General features: G+C 26.5%; 1 protein-coding gene across 1 annotated transcript in view; it reads left to right on the forward strand.

Moving 5' to 3' along the window:
- LOC135927284 (cytosolic purine 5'-nucleotidase-like) overlaps positions 1-9655 on the forward strand; it is a 32855-nt gene extending 23200 nt beyond the window's left edge. The window contains exons 13-20 of the mRNA XM_065463244.1: positions 2830-2896; positions 4158-4380; positions 4648-4708; positions 5067-5124; positions 7588-7706; positions 7837-7918; positions 8846-9102; positions 9208-9655. Of these exons, the coding sequence (XP_065319316.1) occupies positions 2830-2896; positions 4158-4380; positions 4648-4708; positions 5067-5124; positions 7588-7706; positions 7837-7918; positions 8846-9102; positions 9208-9492 (1152 nt within the window). The 3' untranslated portion in view covers positions 9493-9655. The remainder of the gene's footprint in view (positions 1-2829; positions 2897-4157; positions 4381-4647; positions 4709-5066; positions 5125-7587; positions 7707-7836; positions 7919-8845; positions 9103-9207) is intronic.
- The last annotated feature ends 8663 nt before the right edge of the window (positions 9656-18318 follow it).

Below are 18318 nucleotides of genomic sequence, written 5' to 3' on the forward strand. Positions count from 1 at the left end.
CTCATTAATATGTGTGTGGTGAATTCTTGGTTTTTGTATAGGCGGTAAATATGTCAGGACAAAGAGAATAAATTTATGAAGCTTGTTCAATTTAAAACCCATATTGTTAAAGCATTGTTATATAATTAATAAAAGAAAAGCTCCGAGACCTTCGAATTAACCCATAATTTAAAAAAATAGATCTTTTATAATGCCGCCTATATTCGATATCAGATAAAACAACATAGGTCATCCGGATGCATGCGACGCGGGGCAAGATTCAAGTTATACATAAATACATAATCAAAAACAAAATGCAATGTAAATTTATTTTTTAACCAATATAGAAATAGTTTTAGAGATTTTCCTAAGAAATAAATATTTTTATTAAACTGTGACTGATGATGCTTTGCATCATTATTTTATTTTATATTTAAAAATAAAAGTTGAGAAAAATTTTGGGCATCTATGGAGTAGTTAAATAAAAAAAAATTCTAATTAAAAAGTTGGGCGTCAAAGGGTTAGCACAAAAATACTTTTTTATTTTTTTTAATAATAACCATTACATTTTTAATCTTTAATATTAAAATTTTCAATATCACTATTTATACTAATTATAAACAAATATTTACTATAAGAAAAAACATTTAATTAAGTATAATGCTAATTGACCAAGTTAAAGTATAAATTATAAATCAAAACCACAGACAATTTTTAAAAATTTAATTCTATTACAAGACTGCCAACGTATTAAGGTAGACAGTTGCCCAGTTTATTAAGGCATTTTCTAATAATATTATATCGGAATTTGATTGGGACTCAAAATTATGGTCAAATTGTAGGGTGACCCAAATTAGGCAGGTTGATTTGACTCTAATTATATAAAAATGATTGCATGTTTATTTAATATTTTTAGATACTTTTTTTTTCTCCCTTTGGTCTAGCTCACTGTTCATGGGGATCTTTATTGATTTAAGCTACCCTAGTCCTTATAAGTTAATCATGCGTCCTCTTTATATTTCTTAGTATCTTTTGTTCACAGTCTGCATCTAGGCACTTTCCCTTCCCAATATATGAATGACCTTGCCTATGACTACTCATCATTTTATTTCAGAATATTGCCTATAGAGAACTGCAAAATCGATTTTTTTTGGTCTAGGCCCTCTGAGATGAAATTAGGAAATATATTTACTAAAAATAATTAAATTTATATATTCAGGAATAACTGATATGCTGATATCTATTTTATTTTGTTACATTTGATTTGATATGAATATAGAATATTTATTTTTAATTTTAGAAAAAATCTTTTTATAATTGTAATATTTGTTCAGGTAAAAAAAGGAAGAATATTAAGTAAATGGAACATGTTAATATTTTTCAGCCACAGATGAGGTTTATATTTTATTGACGATGCTATGGGTCTTCAAACCTATCATATTTTGGTTAGGCCCTGCATATCTCTGTGTGCAGCAACTAATGGGTCTCACTAACCCGATATTTTTATTCATGATCATGAATCTCTGCTCATTTTTAACAACTTTTGTTTTTTTTCTTATAATAGTAATTTCTATCATCATTTTTTTCGATATGACTAAATAATATTCTGCAAAGACCTGCAGGCCTGGCTCAAATACACGGGCTGTGCCTTATTGTAATTTTTTAAAAATAACCGGGCTGGGCTGAATTTTTTTTATATTTTAAATCGCTAAGTTATAAAAATTAAAAATAAATATAATATATTTTAAAAAATTCGGGCCGGGCCTGAAAAACCGGACCGGACCTTGCATATGGTATCTCTCCAGGTTTCTTGATATTCTATATAGATAAATAAATTAGACTTAAATATTATTTGTTTATAGTTACCAAAGTATATGTATTCATATAAAAACTTTACAGGCACAAACTATAAAATTATTATCCAATTTATTAGGTAAGCCTATTTTATTTATTCAATGTTTACAAAATATCTAGACATATTTCTTAACTTATATATGTCACAATTCATTGGCAATTGAAAATTACAAATAAATAAAGTTTTCCTTTAAAATATTAACATTTTACCTCTCAATAGATCAGATCGAACAAGAACCCTGATTGCAAATTGCTGTCACTGGCAATATTGCGTTTTTTATTTTTTAGTTAATGCCAAGTGTAACGCCTCATTTATAGCACTCGCTATTTGCTCAAGCGATGCTTAATTATTCGCAGCATAATTTACAAAAGTTTATTAAAATAAAATTTTATTTTAAAAAAAACAAGGTTTTTATTGCATCTAAAACATTTTACCAATGAAATTTTTTTTTAAAAACGGTTATCAAGTTATGACGTGACATCTTTCTACATCTTAATGCATTTGTAATAAAATATATACAAAAGTCAAGTTTAGAACCTAGAAACCAAAAATATTTTCGATGTTTTTGTTTAATTTGAAAGACGATTTAAAATATTCAAAATATATAACAATTTTCATTTTTTTGAGCGAACCTTATCCTTATTTAATTGCCCCTTTTCTTTTTCAATTCGACATTTTTCTTATAATAGGACCTTTTTCCTTATGTAATTCGCTCTTTTCTATTTTCGATAGCCTCTTCTTAAGCATTTAATACTTTCCTTTTCCTTATTTAATTGGCCCTTTTCTTTATTTATCGGGAATTATTCTTAAGAGGCTTCAGTACCTTTCCTTTTTTTCATCGAACTTTTTTTGTTTGAGAAACCCTGTATCTTTTTTATCAAAATGCATATTGATAAGTTTATTCTAGGTTGATTTTCATTCTTTTTTAATAATATATATTTAGAAAAATACATAAATAATCTATTCACAAAATTCACTTTTTTTTATTGCAACAGAACACTGGAATATTGAAAATTGGAACACACGTTGGACCTTTAAGGAAAGGCTACATTTATTCCGGAGGTTTAATTACGTTATTTTACACCCCAATTTTACATAAAGATAAGGAAGAAAGTATGGTTTAAAATTGAAACTGAATGAAACGAATGGAAAGAAATAAGGAAATTAGAATAAAAGAAACAAAAGAGGTAGAAAGTAAATCAATATTTTAAAAAAAACAAGGAGTTAGGTTGTCAATGCATTATAAGTGGTAAGTGTTTAAAAATAATTATAATACCCTTGTCTGTTTTGTACAACTTGAATTTATCTAAACTAAATAGGCGCTAAAGCCAGAGAAGGATTACACATAGTAGCCTGCAAGTCGGCCTAAAGTTTGGCTTGGGCTTAAAATAAAAATTTTAGCCGAGCTCGGTCTAAAAATTACTAATATGCCGAAAAAATTGAATTTGCAAGACTTTAAGGATTAGTTAGTATGATATGAATTGGGTTAGTTTAAATGTATAAATTCATATAAGCGAAAAACTGGAAATAAGTTTTATGTCTTATATATTTTAGAAATCTTAAAGATAAGATTGTTAATGACATTGATAGATGCTAGGTATGGTAATACTTTTTTCAATTGAAATCTTCCCAATTTGGAGATTTTTATAGGGAATGTTTATTTAGGAATATCTATGAGACTCCATTTAATCGATTTCTATAAAAACTCAAAATGTAAGTATTTTACTAGTCTATTAAACAGCATTTAGCCAATTTTTTTTAAATTTTAGCCAAAATAATATTACGCAAGCGTTAAAATTTTGTTATATATGTCTAAAGCTTTTATTATCTATTAGAAAAATCTCCAGACTTACATAATATTTTTTTAACAAAAATATTAGGTTAGCATCTACATATTATTTTCGAGATTTCTAGAATTGTAAGAAATATTCTCACTTTTACGTTTTCCACGATTTCCTTCCTAAATTGTTAAATTGGACCTTACATTAATTGTAATTTTTTAATCCTAAAAATACGGCCAACAATCTTTTAATTGACAAAATACTACCTTCATTCCTATGTTATTCTTCAGGAAAATTTAAATATAAATGCTATATTTTTACACAGGTCTTTCTTTTGATTATATCCTATTTCAATTTAAGAGATTTTTTTTAAAAACAGACCTTTTATAGATTAGCTAAAGCCAGATAATAAATTATGGGAATTAGATAGTATAAAAAGTTAATGGAAAATGCAAGTTAAATAATTTAACTGACTCATGATAATCATTACAATTTTTTTATGATCTCTGAGTTAATCGATAAATTAATCATTCTAATGTAAGGATCGGTAGAGACCGTAAGTCAGCTAATGGGCGTAAAGGGGAAGGAGATTCTCTACGTAGGAGACCACATTTTCGGCGACATCTTGAAATCGAAAAAGAACTGTGGATGGAAAACGTTTCTTGTTGTTCCTGAACTCAGCAAAGAACTAGCGGTGTGGACTCAACGTTCGGACCTTTTTGATAAGCTCAACTTCACTATTGGTCAGTTGGCCGGAATATTCAAGTAATTTAAAGATAAAAAATACAAAAGAATAGTAGAAGAAAAAATATAATAAAATAGTATTAGAGTATGAATACTAAAAGAATTCTAGAAATTAGGGAATGGATTAGAATAACTTTCCTCCAAATTGGGAGAAAAATGAATATTTTAAATAGAGAAAAATAGAATAATTCAGCTAAGCTGGTCATATAAAATGTAGGGAAAGATAAAGACTATTGTTAAAAAATAGAGAATCTTTTATTAATATATTTTTTTTTAAATATATTTCAGAAATATGGATATGAGATCCCATGAAAGACCTGACATCAGAAACCTTCAGCACAGAATTCAAGTTTCTTAATATTATTTAAAACATATATTTATTGGATCATCCATCTACACCCACGTTTAAATTAGTTTTCCATACCGAGATTTTTATACCAACTCATAATTAAATTAAAAAGTAAATTATATTATAAAAAAAATATTTTTTAAAAAATGTGTGACTGCGCTGTGTGTGACAGACTTATTTGGATATCTAATAAATTAAACGTTTTACCAATCAACAAATTAAAATTTGGTACAAAAATCTAATTTATTGTAAGATTTATATCTAATTTTTATTTATCGAAATTTAAAATTTCCAATTTTATTGACAAGAATTTATTATTTTTTAAAAAATATAATAAAATGAATAATGGATATTATAGGAAACGGTCCACGAAATGGATACGGCTTACGGACTCTTGGGAAGTGTTTTTAGAAGCGGTAATATAATAATCAATTATTCAAACATGATAACCGAATGCCTTTACTAGATACCTACTGAACTGATTTATTTTAAAATCCGGTCTCATATCAGATTTTGTATTTTAAAGACTAATATAAGTGGTAATTATTGCTTTCGTCTTCTTAGGATCCTTTTCTAGGCTTACCTGGGTAAGCTTTTTCCCTTCTAATCCCGCTTCTCCATTTTCCATGGTGAGGGGCACCGCCACTGGTTAAACCTAGCCGCTGCAATCAGCTTGTTTTTGATCGTCGTTTGGATTTTGTTCTTATACTTCTCACCAACATATCAATTCAATCGTCCTTTGCATTTAACACCCAAACCATCTTAGTATGATGTCACGACATCACCTATTCCCTTAATACCAATCCTCTCATTTGCATGTTCATCTCTCTGTGAGATATCCCACATCTCTAACCATTCTAATCCGTTCTTTCTAACTTGCTCACGTCTTATTGCCATACATCATACAATTTCTCACAAAGCTTGCATTATCTTCCAGTCATTTCTTATTTTTGTCACTATTGCCAAGTCAACGCCTCTATTGGCGTTAAGTTTATTACATGGTAAAACTTCTTAATTTTTTGCAAACTTGTTTCATTTTCGTTATAAAATTCATTATTATTAGTAATGTTGTTAAACGTATCTTTTTGAGCCGATTTTTGAAAACGGCTAACTCAATATTCCATCCATAAAAATATTACGCAAGCCTAAAGATTTTGCTCATAGAAGGAACAAAGGTCTAGACATAATATTAACAAAATCTCGAGGCTTAGGCATAATTTTTCTGGCTATAATTGAGCTAGCCGTTTTAAAAATAGGCTCAAAATGAGCCGTTTAACAACACTAATTATTAGCATCATCTTGCACACTCTTTCACACACTTTTTACAAACAAATCTCACGTTTGCATTTATACTTATTGTGAACCCATTTTCGACAGCAAATACGATGAAGTTTCTAGTTACACCTTTCTCATATACACCAGATGTCCACATCCTTGTCTCCCTCTGAACCTATCCCATCATACAACACCTTTGTCCTTCCTTTATTAAAGGCTTAAGATGGATTCCGGATATAGCCCTACCTTTACCTTAAACAATCCCCTTGTTCGAACCATCGTATATCACCATTATGGCAGTTATTAACCATTTGTCCACGTCTGATTTATTAAGTGCTCCCTTTGTGGCCTTTCGCGGCACAATTGAACTGCATGTCATTCAATTCCATTTGGTCTCTAATTCTCTTCTCTAATGCTCGAAAACTTTCATTGCCTGTTACAAAAATTTATTGTTCTACATTGATCCACAGTCTAGAGGATTACTCTTTCCTTTATATATTATCACTCTTTTCCACCAGTTTTTATTGATGGAGAAAAGGGAAGTGTTGGAATTTATTAATGTAAATTTTGCTCATAACACATTTTTTTACTTCATATAGTAGCAGACTAATGGATTATAATATAAACTGTATAAGAATGATAAATGCTCGAGCAGAAAATATTTACTTCTAATATCAATATCATGAGCATACACCTCTCATCTTGTTCACAACAATACAACCAATTTATATTCAATGAAAGAATGTCCATGAATGTTTGAATGTCTAATATTTGTATTGTTAAATTTATTGTATTTTCAAATTATATTTAAATGATCGTGAAAATAAAAAATTTGCAATAATTATTATTATGGCAATAAAATATTTTTAAAAAAACATCCCTAAAAACGATTATATTTCACCCCATCCTCCAACTTCTTTGCAAGTTCTTGCTTTAGGTTTTCCAATCTTTATCTTCCCATATCACTTTTTGCTATATTTTTTCCATTCTTTATAACATCTCTTTTCCTTATCAATTTTGGCTACGTCAAGATTTCACCACCCATCTTTTTATATCGTAATCGTCCTTTTTGTCTAACCACAGCATTGGGACAAATTATTTTCTTGAACTCTCTTTATATCTTTCTTAAAGAAAGTGTTACATACCACCATTCCTTGCGTCACCAAACTCTAAATTCTCTCACCTTCAGAATCAAAACTAAATCCTTTGTGGACTCGGTTTCCCCACAGAGTTTCAGGCCCTTTGAACATCAGGTGTTTCTTTTTCACGTATTGTAGGCCTACTGGACATCATTTTTTTTATCGTTGACAGAGAAGTTCCCCCTCAGGATATTTCGGGCTGTATCCCTCCCATATTTCGTTTTACTGTTATTAGAAGGTTATGGAGCAAAGTTTTTGCTATCGGGATCCACTTGACATCAACCTCGTTTTATAACAAGCGGAGGAGATGAAGATTTTATTTTATCACTGAAAACCTTTTAAACCTCCATTGGCCGTCTCGCCTTGAGGCAGAAGGTAGGATTTTAGGAGACAACTATTGCCATCTATATATAATAGTTTGTATACTTAATGATTAAACGTTTTTATTATTATCTTTATAATAAGGTTCCCGCCAAACATTTTTCGCAAGTCAGGTGATGAGATACGCTGATTTGTACGCTGCCACTCCCATCAATCTTCTTTACTACCCACTATACTACATGTTCAGGGCTCCTGATATGCTCGTTTATAAACATTTCTTTATATATATATTTTTTTTAGAAATATTTATTTCTCACTTTTTTTGTTCTCTTTCATTTTAAATCTAAATAATATATTTTATTCATTTTTCTCAACTCTTGTACATCGATTAAGATGCCCCACGAACTAACTGTCGAACACCAGGAGAGTAAACTAGGACGCATATCACCAACAGCCATCAATGGCGACGTCAAAGGTAAGCAAGATACAATAAATGCAGGAATTAGGGTTGATATAAAAGAATAAAATAGAAATAAATTGAGGGGAAGAAAAGTAATAAAAATTCGATAGATGAAGGAAGAGAAGAAAGAAATAATTATTTATTAAAATTTAAGGTTAGTATATAGATATTCAATTAAGAAAAAAATATCGATTTTTTTAAAATATATATAATATCCCCTTTAAATTGTATTATATTTTTTATTATATATTAACCCTACACCATATCCTTCTAACATCTTTCTAATCTTTAACTACCTTCTTAAGCTTTCAGAAAAAAATGGCTCCCGCTGCTGTTAGTTTTAGAAAAAAAGGTATTGTTCCAAAATGGGAATTAAACAAGTGGCTTGGTATCTCAGAGATATACATATGTTTGGGCATAAAAGGTCACTGGTTCAATTCCTAGTTTTGAACATTTTTTTCTATAACCACAATAGAAAGGGAAAATAGTTTAATAAAAATTTTATTTTTACAATTTGGCGTGCGAAAATTTATATATTTTTTTCCAAAAAATTAGATAAAAATAAATTTAAATAATTCTTCTTGAAGCCCTAATTTATGTCAATGTCATTCATCATTAAACTGCAAATTTTATGGGGATTCTGAAATATATCTATATTTTTTAATAAATCAAGTTTTTATAAATAAAATATTTTTCAAATATATATAAAAAAATGTCTCAATATCTCCCACTTAGCAAATTGATTAACTTTCTCTCATCTCTCCGCCAACTCTTCTGAGTGATATATACCTTTAAACGCTTGAATGTATTCATGAGTTCAAAAATTTTATAACTAATTTATCGCTAATGTAAAAATAGAAAAGTTTTTCTCGCGAGAAAGCATAATTTTACCTAAAAATTCTTTCCTTTATTAATAATCCATGAATATACTACAAATTAAAGGTTTTGGTAATCTGTTTACACCACCTCCGCGTATCAGTAGCACTGTCGATGCTTCGCCACCCACCCGGAGAGCCATGTCCCTCCAGCCCCTACCCTTGGCGCCACCCTCGTCCAAATTCCATGGGTTCCATGATGAAGATATTAGCGAAGAAGAAGATGTGGGTAGTTTGAGCAGCGCCCATAGCTCCAATAGTTCCTCTAGTAGAAGGAGTTCTTGCGACATTTGCTTAGACAGAAAGCGGGCGTTTACATATAAAGTTTATTTTTATATATTTATTATATCTCTAGAGTAATTCATTTCTTTTTTGTTGTAATTCTTTTCTGATTTATTTTTCCATTTTCTACTCCTAAATTTTTTTTAGGTTGCCGAGTTGGCTAAAACAAATCCTGTTGCAGCGCAAGAATTACTTGCATCAGATCAACTAAGATATACTCGTCAAAAATGTCTCGTCGATCAACCTAATGCCATCCATCACCATTTCATAAATGTGAGCGGTACCAATCAAGATAATTCTAAGCCCGGGGATCTATCTAGTAAATCAGGCGCAGGGACCGAAACTGGGAATATAGAGATAGAGGGAGGTGATATTCCGGATGCCGAAAAGGGCATAGGAATTAGGAGAGGGTCCGCCATTTATAATGATTAAAGAAATTGTTTTTAAATTTTCGCTCATTGATATAAATAATATTTAGTGAATTTTTTTAAAAAAATTATATTTTCTAATATCATGATCTTGGCGAAGGGTTTTTAATTATGGAAATTTTAATTATTCAGAGGAGAAATGGTTTCAGATGTTTTCACAAAATTGTGGATAATACTATTGCAGTTTATACTGATAAATCTAAAAACAAACGCTTATATATCATACTGAAAAATTTTTTAAAAATTTTATTGTCGTTTTTAGAGATTATATTGGAAATTTTTTTCAAAAAAATGCATGAAATATGAATAGCACTAAATACATTTAATAACGATAAAATTATTATTTCATTTATTGGCTCCAACTGTTTAAAAAGAAATTTATTTAAGAATAATTTAACTCTGGGAATTTAGATGGCGCTATTAACCCAAAAATAAAAATTCTTTTATTTTTTTAGATGAAATTTTTATAACTTATGTAGTATGAGTCTCTTTAGATTATTTTATTTTTTATAATATTGTGGAATATAAAATAGCACAATTATTCTGAAAATATTTTTTTTTTAAAAAAGAATACATTTAATATATTTTAAGTAGTGTTTGGTATTATATTAATATATATATTTTAAAGTATTGTATAATTATTTTTTTAAATTGGTAACATTTTTTATTTCTCACCATGCTTATAACTGTCTATTGAAAAATTTAAACATTTCAAATAAATAATTTTTTAGCATTTAATTTTTATTTAGGTACAACTTTAGAAAATTTGTATATACTAGGATCCCTTAACATTTATAATTTATTATTAAAATAATGAAGATAATTCAAAACAGTGGTTTTCTAAATGATTGCTATTCCCTTCATCTTCATTATTGAAGATTTTTAATAATGATTGTATTATTATTTTCGTTTATATAAGTTCGAATACTATATTGTAATATTTTATTGTGTTTATAATCAATTTATATTTAACGCGAAATTAATAATCCATATTAAATTTTAGAATTTTTTCCAATTATATTTTTTTTCAATCTTATTTCTAAAATCACATATTTCATTATAAGCATCTCAATGTCTAGCGAATTTGGTTGTTAAATCTAATTAATTGTTTCAAACTCAAAGATTATAAACTCAATTTTAAAAAAGGTTCTTCATAATACTTAGATATACTCAAGTTACATGTAATTAATAAAAATTTGATATCTAAACAATATTGTTTTTCATTTCATGCATATATATTTTTTAACATGAACACCGAGCTCATTAAGAAAATTTAAATTAACCCATCATTACTCACGTGATGATATTAATTTTTTTATCCATCATAGATCAAACTTTAATATTTATAAAACATCTTTTTATTTTAATTTTTAATGCTTATATAAAATATATTGATGTTTATTGAAACTTATGCCAAAATTTTCTAAAAAAAGTTAAAATTTTTTAACTATTAATATTTAGTACAAAAAATATTATTTAATATTATAACCTAGACGTTTCATAAAGGTTTATTTAAAATAAAATGGTAATTAAAAATAAAATTGCCACTCTTGTGGGATCTGACAGACCTAAATCCTTTACATAAATAATTTATATTTTAAAAACTACTAAACAAACATTAATAAAATTTTGGACATATATTCTAATATAAAATGAATAACCCAATTGAAGATTTGAGTTCATAATAAATAAGCATTTTTAAGTAATATAAATTTTAACACACCGGAAATCTTATAGACCCCACAAGAGTACAGTAGGGTTGAATTTCAAATAGTAGTTAGTAAAATATGGGTATATTTTTGATTTTATACTTGTAAATGTGTATTTGGTGTCGTGATTTAAAGAAACTAAATAAAAGGGTTAGGCAACTCAACTAATTACTACCTTTTATGAGCCATAATAAAAATTAAAAAGTATGATAATCTAAAATTAGAGATTAAAAATCATATATGAAATATATAAAATTAAAAATAAGAGTAAAGATAAATTGTGGAGAGGAAGTGAGGAAAAAAGATAAATTTAAATGGAATATGCTTTGGAAATGAAATTTCGGATATATGTAATGAATTAATTTAAATAAAAAGATATTAATAGAATTAAATTAGAGGAATGAAATTTATAAAATAATTGATTTTTTTTGGAATTAGAAATTTATATGAATTAATGATGGAAAATGAAAAGAATTAATATTGATTAAGATGAAAGAACTTATAAAAATAATATGTTAAAATGAAAATATTCTCAAACATGAGAAGCATAATAAGAGGGTTGAGCTGAAGCACATAGCAAGAATGACTAAAGTTAAGAGGAAGTCATGGGTTAAATTAAAATTTTGAATATATAAATGAGTATATATGGTAATATTTTATATATGTTAATAGTTTATAAAGTTAAAAGAATTAAATTTTAAATACATAAATTTATTATAAGTAAAGTTAATTTTGAAATGTAAAGAAAAGTTGGTCCCATTTAAAAAGAGAGAAGAGGGATGAAATTGTGTTTGTTTTAAAAAAAAAATTTTATAAAAGTTTACAATAGTTAAATATTGTACAAATAAAAGATAAGATAGAAAGTAAGTATTTAATGGCTTCAATTGTCTTAATTGAGCAAACTTAAATAAGTAATAAAAAGTAAAACATGTGTTTATATTAGAGGTTGGTGATATATAAATGGAGGAACCATTATATATTAAGGTGATATAGGTTTACCTTTAAAAGTTTTTATAAATAGAGGAAGCATATATTGTGATAAAAGTGTACTTTTGAAAAAATTTTTGGAAACGATTGGATATGGTGAGGGTAATAATTTCTGTATTAAATGTTTTGATTTTAACTTTTAAACCTAGTGTCTTATGTTAATAAGTTTTAGAGTTTATTTTTTTTAAGGTTATTTTAGAGGTTAGTGATATATAAATGGAGGAACTTTTAATATATTACTGAGATAAAAGTGTACTTTTGGAAAAAAAATGGGGACCATTGGATATTGGGGGGGGGGGGGGTAATAGTTTTTGTATTATATGTTTTGATTTTAACTTTTAAACCATTAAGTTTTATTTTGAGTCTTATGATTCATTGAATGGCGTATAGGTATCCATCACCGGAAATAAAGACATCGCGTAATGAAGGACTTTTTTTGAAATATAATGTGAAGAAAAAAAGGAATATTAGCATATGAAATGTTTGAATAATGTTGTATATAAAAAAAAGGAGTGATAAATAAAATAAAAATTATGTGATGAAATAAAAGTACACAAATCCAAAATTTGAAAGTTAGAATTAAAAATAAGTAAAGTTAGATATTAAACATGTGCTAAAGATGGATTGAAAGTCAAGAATGGGTCATAAATAGTTCAAGTTTTTAAAGAGAAGAATAATATTAAAAGTCTATATATATACTAAGGGTAAAATAACAATTTTGAATTTATATGTATAAATATGAATTTATATATGTAAAGGATAATGATGAAGGGAGCCATTAGGTAATATTAGAATATTTTTTTATTTTTAAATTTTGAAGTTTATATAAATAAAGCAATTTGATTCATGTGAATATTGGGATCAGAAATTTTGTGTTTAATATCTGAAATTTAGAATTATGATTGTTAGGGAAGAAGTGTGTCTGGGATAATGTTAAAAGGAAAGAATAAAGAATACATTTTGAATATAATTTTTTAAAAAATATTTAACTGACTTACTTTTTGAAATATTCTATCCAATCAACTACAATGATATTTTCCAATCAACTACTATGATGCTGGATTAGTGATACCAAGCCTAAGATAGAAAGATCATGACTATGGATCAACCAAGCTATGACACAAATACTGACAATCAACAATACAATATAATCAACAACACAATGACAATTATATATGGTCAAGAAAAAAAATATAAAACTTCCTGGAACAGGAAAAAATTTTAAGAAAATAAATAATAATAATTTTTATCCAAATTTATGTAGACATTTACTTAGATTATATTTATAAAGTAAATTGTATTCTTTACCATAGTTTGATTTCTCAAGAAAGGGGGCGTGTTGTATCTGTCGATTTATAATTGACATTAAGGAAGTTTTTCAATATATTTTTCGAGTTATAAATTTTTCTTTGTTTTTAATCTTCTTTGTTTTTAAAACAGGCTGTATATTTGGATATATTATAATCATGGAATGTAATATTAATATTTATTAAAATTTATATGAAATAAAATGATGAAATGTAAAAAAAAATTTTAAGTAACTAGCTGCTAAGGGTCAGTGTTAACTTTTTTTAGTCACAATAATATAAATTGGAAAGCATTTACAAAATATTCAATTTAAACTTAATGTCTAGAACACATCCTTATTAATACCATTAAAATTTTAAAATTAAATATTTTTTAATCATTATACACTATATTTGAAATAGGAATTAATCAAATAATCAAATATGACATTTATTATTTTTAATTTATCAATGCTAGAATTTTTAAAAAGATAAGATTATATATTTTTAAGCTATAAAAATATCAATTTTGTTAATTAAATCATAATTAATATGATAAAGGTGCAATAAATGCAATATTCTTCTTTACTTAGTTTTTTTTTAAATTGCTATACCTCCTGATATGGCTGGGAAAAGTGATATTCAAATGATACTATTTATTTTTTTTAAATTTAATTACATTTTTTTATATAGATAAAAATATACATAACAAAAACAAAATTGGTATTGTTTTTCCGCATCCAAAACGATACTTTTTTTAAGTAGCGCTCTAATTTGCTATTATATTTAAAAATTTTATTTAAAAAAATGCGTAATATATTTTTATAAAAATCTGTGTTTCAAACATAAACAAAATATATCAAATTGTTCAGAATAGTCACTTGACTTGTATAGAATAATAAAAAAACGTTTTATTTATTACTACATTTAGCAAAGTCATTTCAATATATTAATCAAGTCTTTTGAACTAAATATAAGTTTTATTTGATTAAATAACCGCTCAACATGAACACTTGAGAGTTGTGGTGCTGATATGCTTAATTTAATAAATATAATTCTAAAATGGGCAAAATCGTCGGATATGTCTATGATATCATCTTTGAAGAAAAAAAACCTGGAGGATTTTTTTTAAAGAATTTGAATCTTTATTATATATGGTGACAACAAATCAATTTTTCTTGCGAATCATATATTTTAATCTTTCGATACATCTATTTAGCTGATTGATTGACTCAGGAAGATTAATGTATGGCCAATTTAACCTAAAATTTGAGTGAATAGTAGCAGCAAGTATCTTATCATAAAGATGAGAATCTGATAAATATAAAATAAGTGATTATAAATATATTTGTATAGGTTTTTGAGGGCGGGGAGAGGGTTGCCTCCAGTGAATATTCTGTCATGCATACGCTGATTCATGATCCCGAAAATAAAAATTTCAATGTGTGTGCGGCACATCAATTGGATATGGTTATTTGGATTTTAAAATTCAGCAGCTTTCGTATTAGTTACATTATCCGTAACTAAAGATTATACTTTTGTAGAATTTAACTCTTCAATTATATTTTCAAATTGCTAGGATATGTAATTTGCCGTATGGCAATTTTGTTGTAACTTGCAAAATACAGGAATCGGTGTCATTACCATAAAATTTATAATGCATTCATTTCGGATATCTCTATACTTTTGAGACAATAGATAATAATAATTTATAAATATATATAAAAATAACCAAAGTTGTTAAAGTACCTCTTGCAGTTTGCGAACATATAAATTAAAAAATAGATTGCATGAAATGTCAATCAATTTGAATATATTTATTTTTAGTGTATTTTTTATATTTATAAACATAGAAATTTTTTCTATGAAATTTGATGTTTTTGTAATGGTAAGCGGAAAATAATTCCCCGGAAAAAAATTCTCCAGGAAAATAATTCCCCGAAAAAAAATCCTCTGGAAAATAATTCCCCAGAAAAAAAATCTCAGGAAAAAATATCCCCTGGAAGATAATTCCCCGGAAAATAATTCCCCGGAAAAAAAATCCTTGGAAAATAATTACCCGGAAAAATATTCCCCTGGAAAAAAATTTCTCGGAAAAAAATTCCCATAGAAAATAATTCCCCGGAAAATATTTCCCCGGAAATAAATATAAAAAATGGGGGAAAATTAATCTTCGTGAAAAAAAAATTCCCCTAATAATTTTTTTTTTAATTATCAAAAAATAATCCCGCCGCTAAAAAACGAAAATATTTCTAAAAAATTATATTAGTATTTTCTGAACGTTGAGAGTATTTCTTTTTTAATTCCAAAAGGGCAATCTTTAAATGAGAATTCATAAATTGGTTGGTAGCTTTTATAGAATAATCGATTTCAGCATATTATAGGCCACAAAAAACCTAAGATATGTGAACTAATCAAAAAAATGAGGATGGAAATAGCCGTCGACATGGGCAAAATCGGCCAATGGAGTATTGGGACATACACTCCCAAAAAAAATCGTAGTTATTCAACGAAACAAAATATTTTAAAAATGTATTGATTTTTTAGAAGAGAGAAGGGACTTGCCTAATTTTCTCTCATCAATTGGAGAACATATACGTTCTAGAATTGTTTCATTTGAATAATATAATTTATTATTCCATATATCATTTAATAAAATTATAATTATTTCTTTTCTGTAAATTTAAAAAAAAATTTATAAGCAAAATAATCATTGTTAGATCTGAAAAATATAATAGTCACTACTAATATATTACCTCTTGATGTATTTTGATTAAAATATTCAGCATTTTTCATTTCTTTTGGCAGTATTTAATTAAAATTGGGCAGTAAAAAATATAATTTTGCAAGTTTTATATTGATTTTGTATTCAGTCAGTTAAATTCTTAAAGTAGGTAAATACTTCAGTAAAATAATTTTTATCAAATAGAGAGGATCAGCCTATTTCGCCACAGAATTTATAATTATATTATTTAATAGCGCTTATCCTTATAAAAACAAAAAAGGGCGCTATTTAAGAGTTAGTAAATTGTGAAAAGCCTCTTATCTATCTCCAATTGATATTTAAATTTTTAATATATTTATAAAAAAAATGATTAAAATTTGTGTAAAAATAATTTTTTTTTAAAAGTAAAAATTTGATTTTCAATAAATATCTAAAAGTTGATGAAAATGTGTAAAGGTGAACTAGATTTATTTAACTTTCGTTTTATTATTTAAAACCTCAAATCCTCGAAGGAATTTGACTTTAAAAAACATTTCTATTTAATTAAATAGTGCAGAGCAGATCCGGGTCAAAAAATGATATGAATTTATGCCGGGCCAAAATAAAAAATCAGAGCTGGCCATTATCATTACTTAACTTATAATAATATTTTAATATTATAGAGACTAGGTAATTTTTGAATTTATAAATCCGGGCCAAAATAAAAAATCTGAGCTGGCCATAATATTTTGCATAATATCAGAGAGACTAGGTAACCAATTCGTTTATTTTATAAATAATGCTTTGTTTAATTTTCACTAAACCTGGGTTCGGGAAAGTCCATAACATTATACATTATATTTATTAGTATTAATTAATAATTTAAGTTTTTGTTAGGTTTAATATTAATCACAAGTACTATTTTATTTTGAAAATTTTTATTTGGAAAAATTTTACAAGAATTTTTGACGATTTTCTCAAAAAATATTTTAGAGATTTTTTTTCCGGAGATATTTTTTCCTATATTATTAATTTTATAAAAATAATTTAATATTTTATAGGATTTTAAAAATGGGGAATTTTTTTCCGGGAAATTATTTTCTATGAGAATTTTTTTCCAAGGGAATGTTTTTCTGGGGGTTTTTTTCCGGAGAATTATTTACCTGGGAATTTTTTTCCGGGAAATTTTTTTCCAGGGGATTTATTTTCCGAGGATTTTTTTCCGGGATTTTTTTTCCGGGGAATTATTTTCCTAGATTCTTTTGTAATGTGGATTATTTTCTCCAAATTATTATTGGAAATAAAGGCTTGTAATAGTGTTGCCACGGTCCGAAGTGGGCGGAATTCACCTAAATAAACAGGTAAATAAACTATATTTATATATATATTAATTTTTAGTTAAAAATTAAATAAAAATTATGTAACGCAATGTACATTTAAAAAGAAGATTGAGAAATATTTTTTAATTTAAGGCTCAGGATAGGTCAGGATTTGTTTAATAAATAATATTTGAATTGTTAGAATAAGGATTTTTGTAAGATAATTTTTATAGGGACTAATAATATCGTAGATTTTATTATTCGTACGAATTCAAATAGTAAATTATTCGATTCGTTTAATAATGCACTATTCGATTCGAATTCGTTTTTGAATAGGCCTAGGAGTACAATATTAATTGTTGTACATTAAAAATTACATCATATTATATAAAGAGATAGGGAAAAAAATTTTGTTTATTGATAATTTTTGTAAAATTATTAGTTCTAGTTGAGAACATGCAATTAATTTTTTTTACCTTTTATATATAACACTACTAAAAGTTTTTTTAAATAGTGTGTCGACACATTTAAATTAAAGATGGGAGTCGTGGAAATTGTTTATATTTTTTAATATATAAATCGATATTTAAATTTTATGGAAATTGTTTATTTTTTTATTATATAAAATACTTAATATAAAGTAAAAAAGATTTATCTTGTAATGCATTGTTGAAACCTCATTTATGTAAATATTAACAACGTTTTAAATAGGTTATACTAAACTATTTATATATTGATGAATCGGACGTTCATTTGGGATATCTTTGTTTTTTTTTGTTTTGAAATTTATATTATGTGTGTACATTCAGAATGAAATCATATGTA

Source organism: Gordionus sp. m RMFG-2023, chromosome 3 (genome assembly GCF_954871325.1).
Source record: "Gordionus sp. m RMFG-2023 chromosome 3, tfGorSpeb1-WG-v2, whole genome shotgun sequence".
In the NCBI taxonomy this organism is placed as follows: domain Eukaryota; kingdom Metazoa; phylum Nematomorpha; class Gordioida; order Chordodea; family Parachordodidae; genus Gordionus; species Gordionus sp. m RMFG-2023.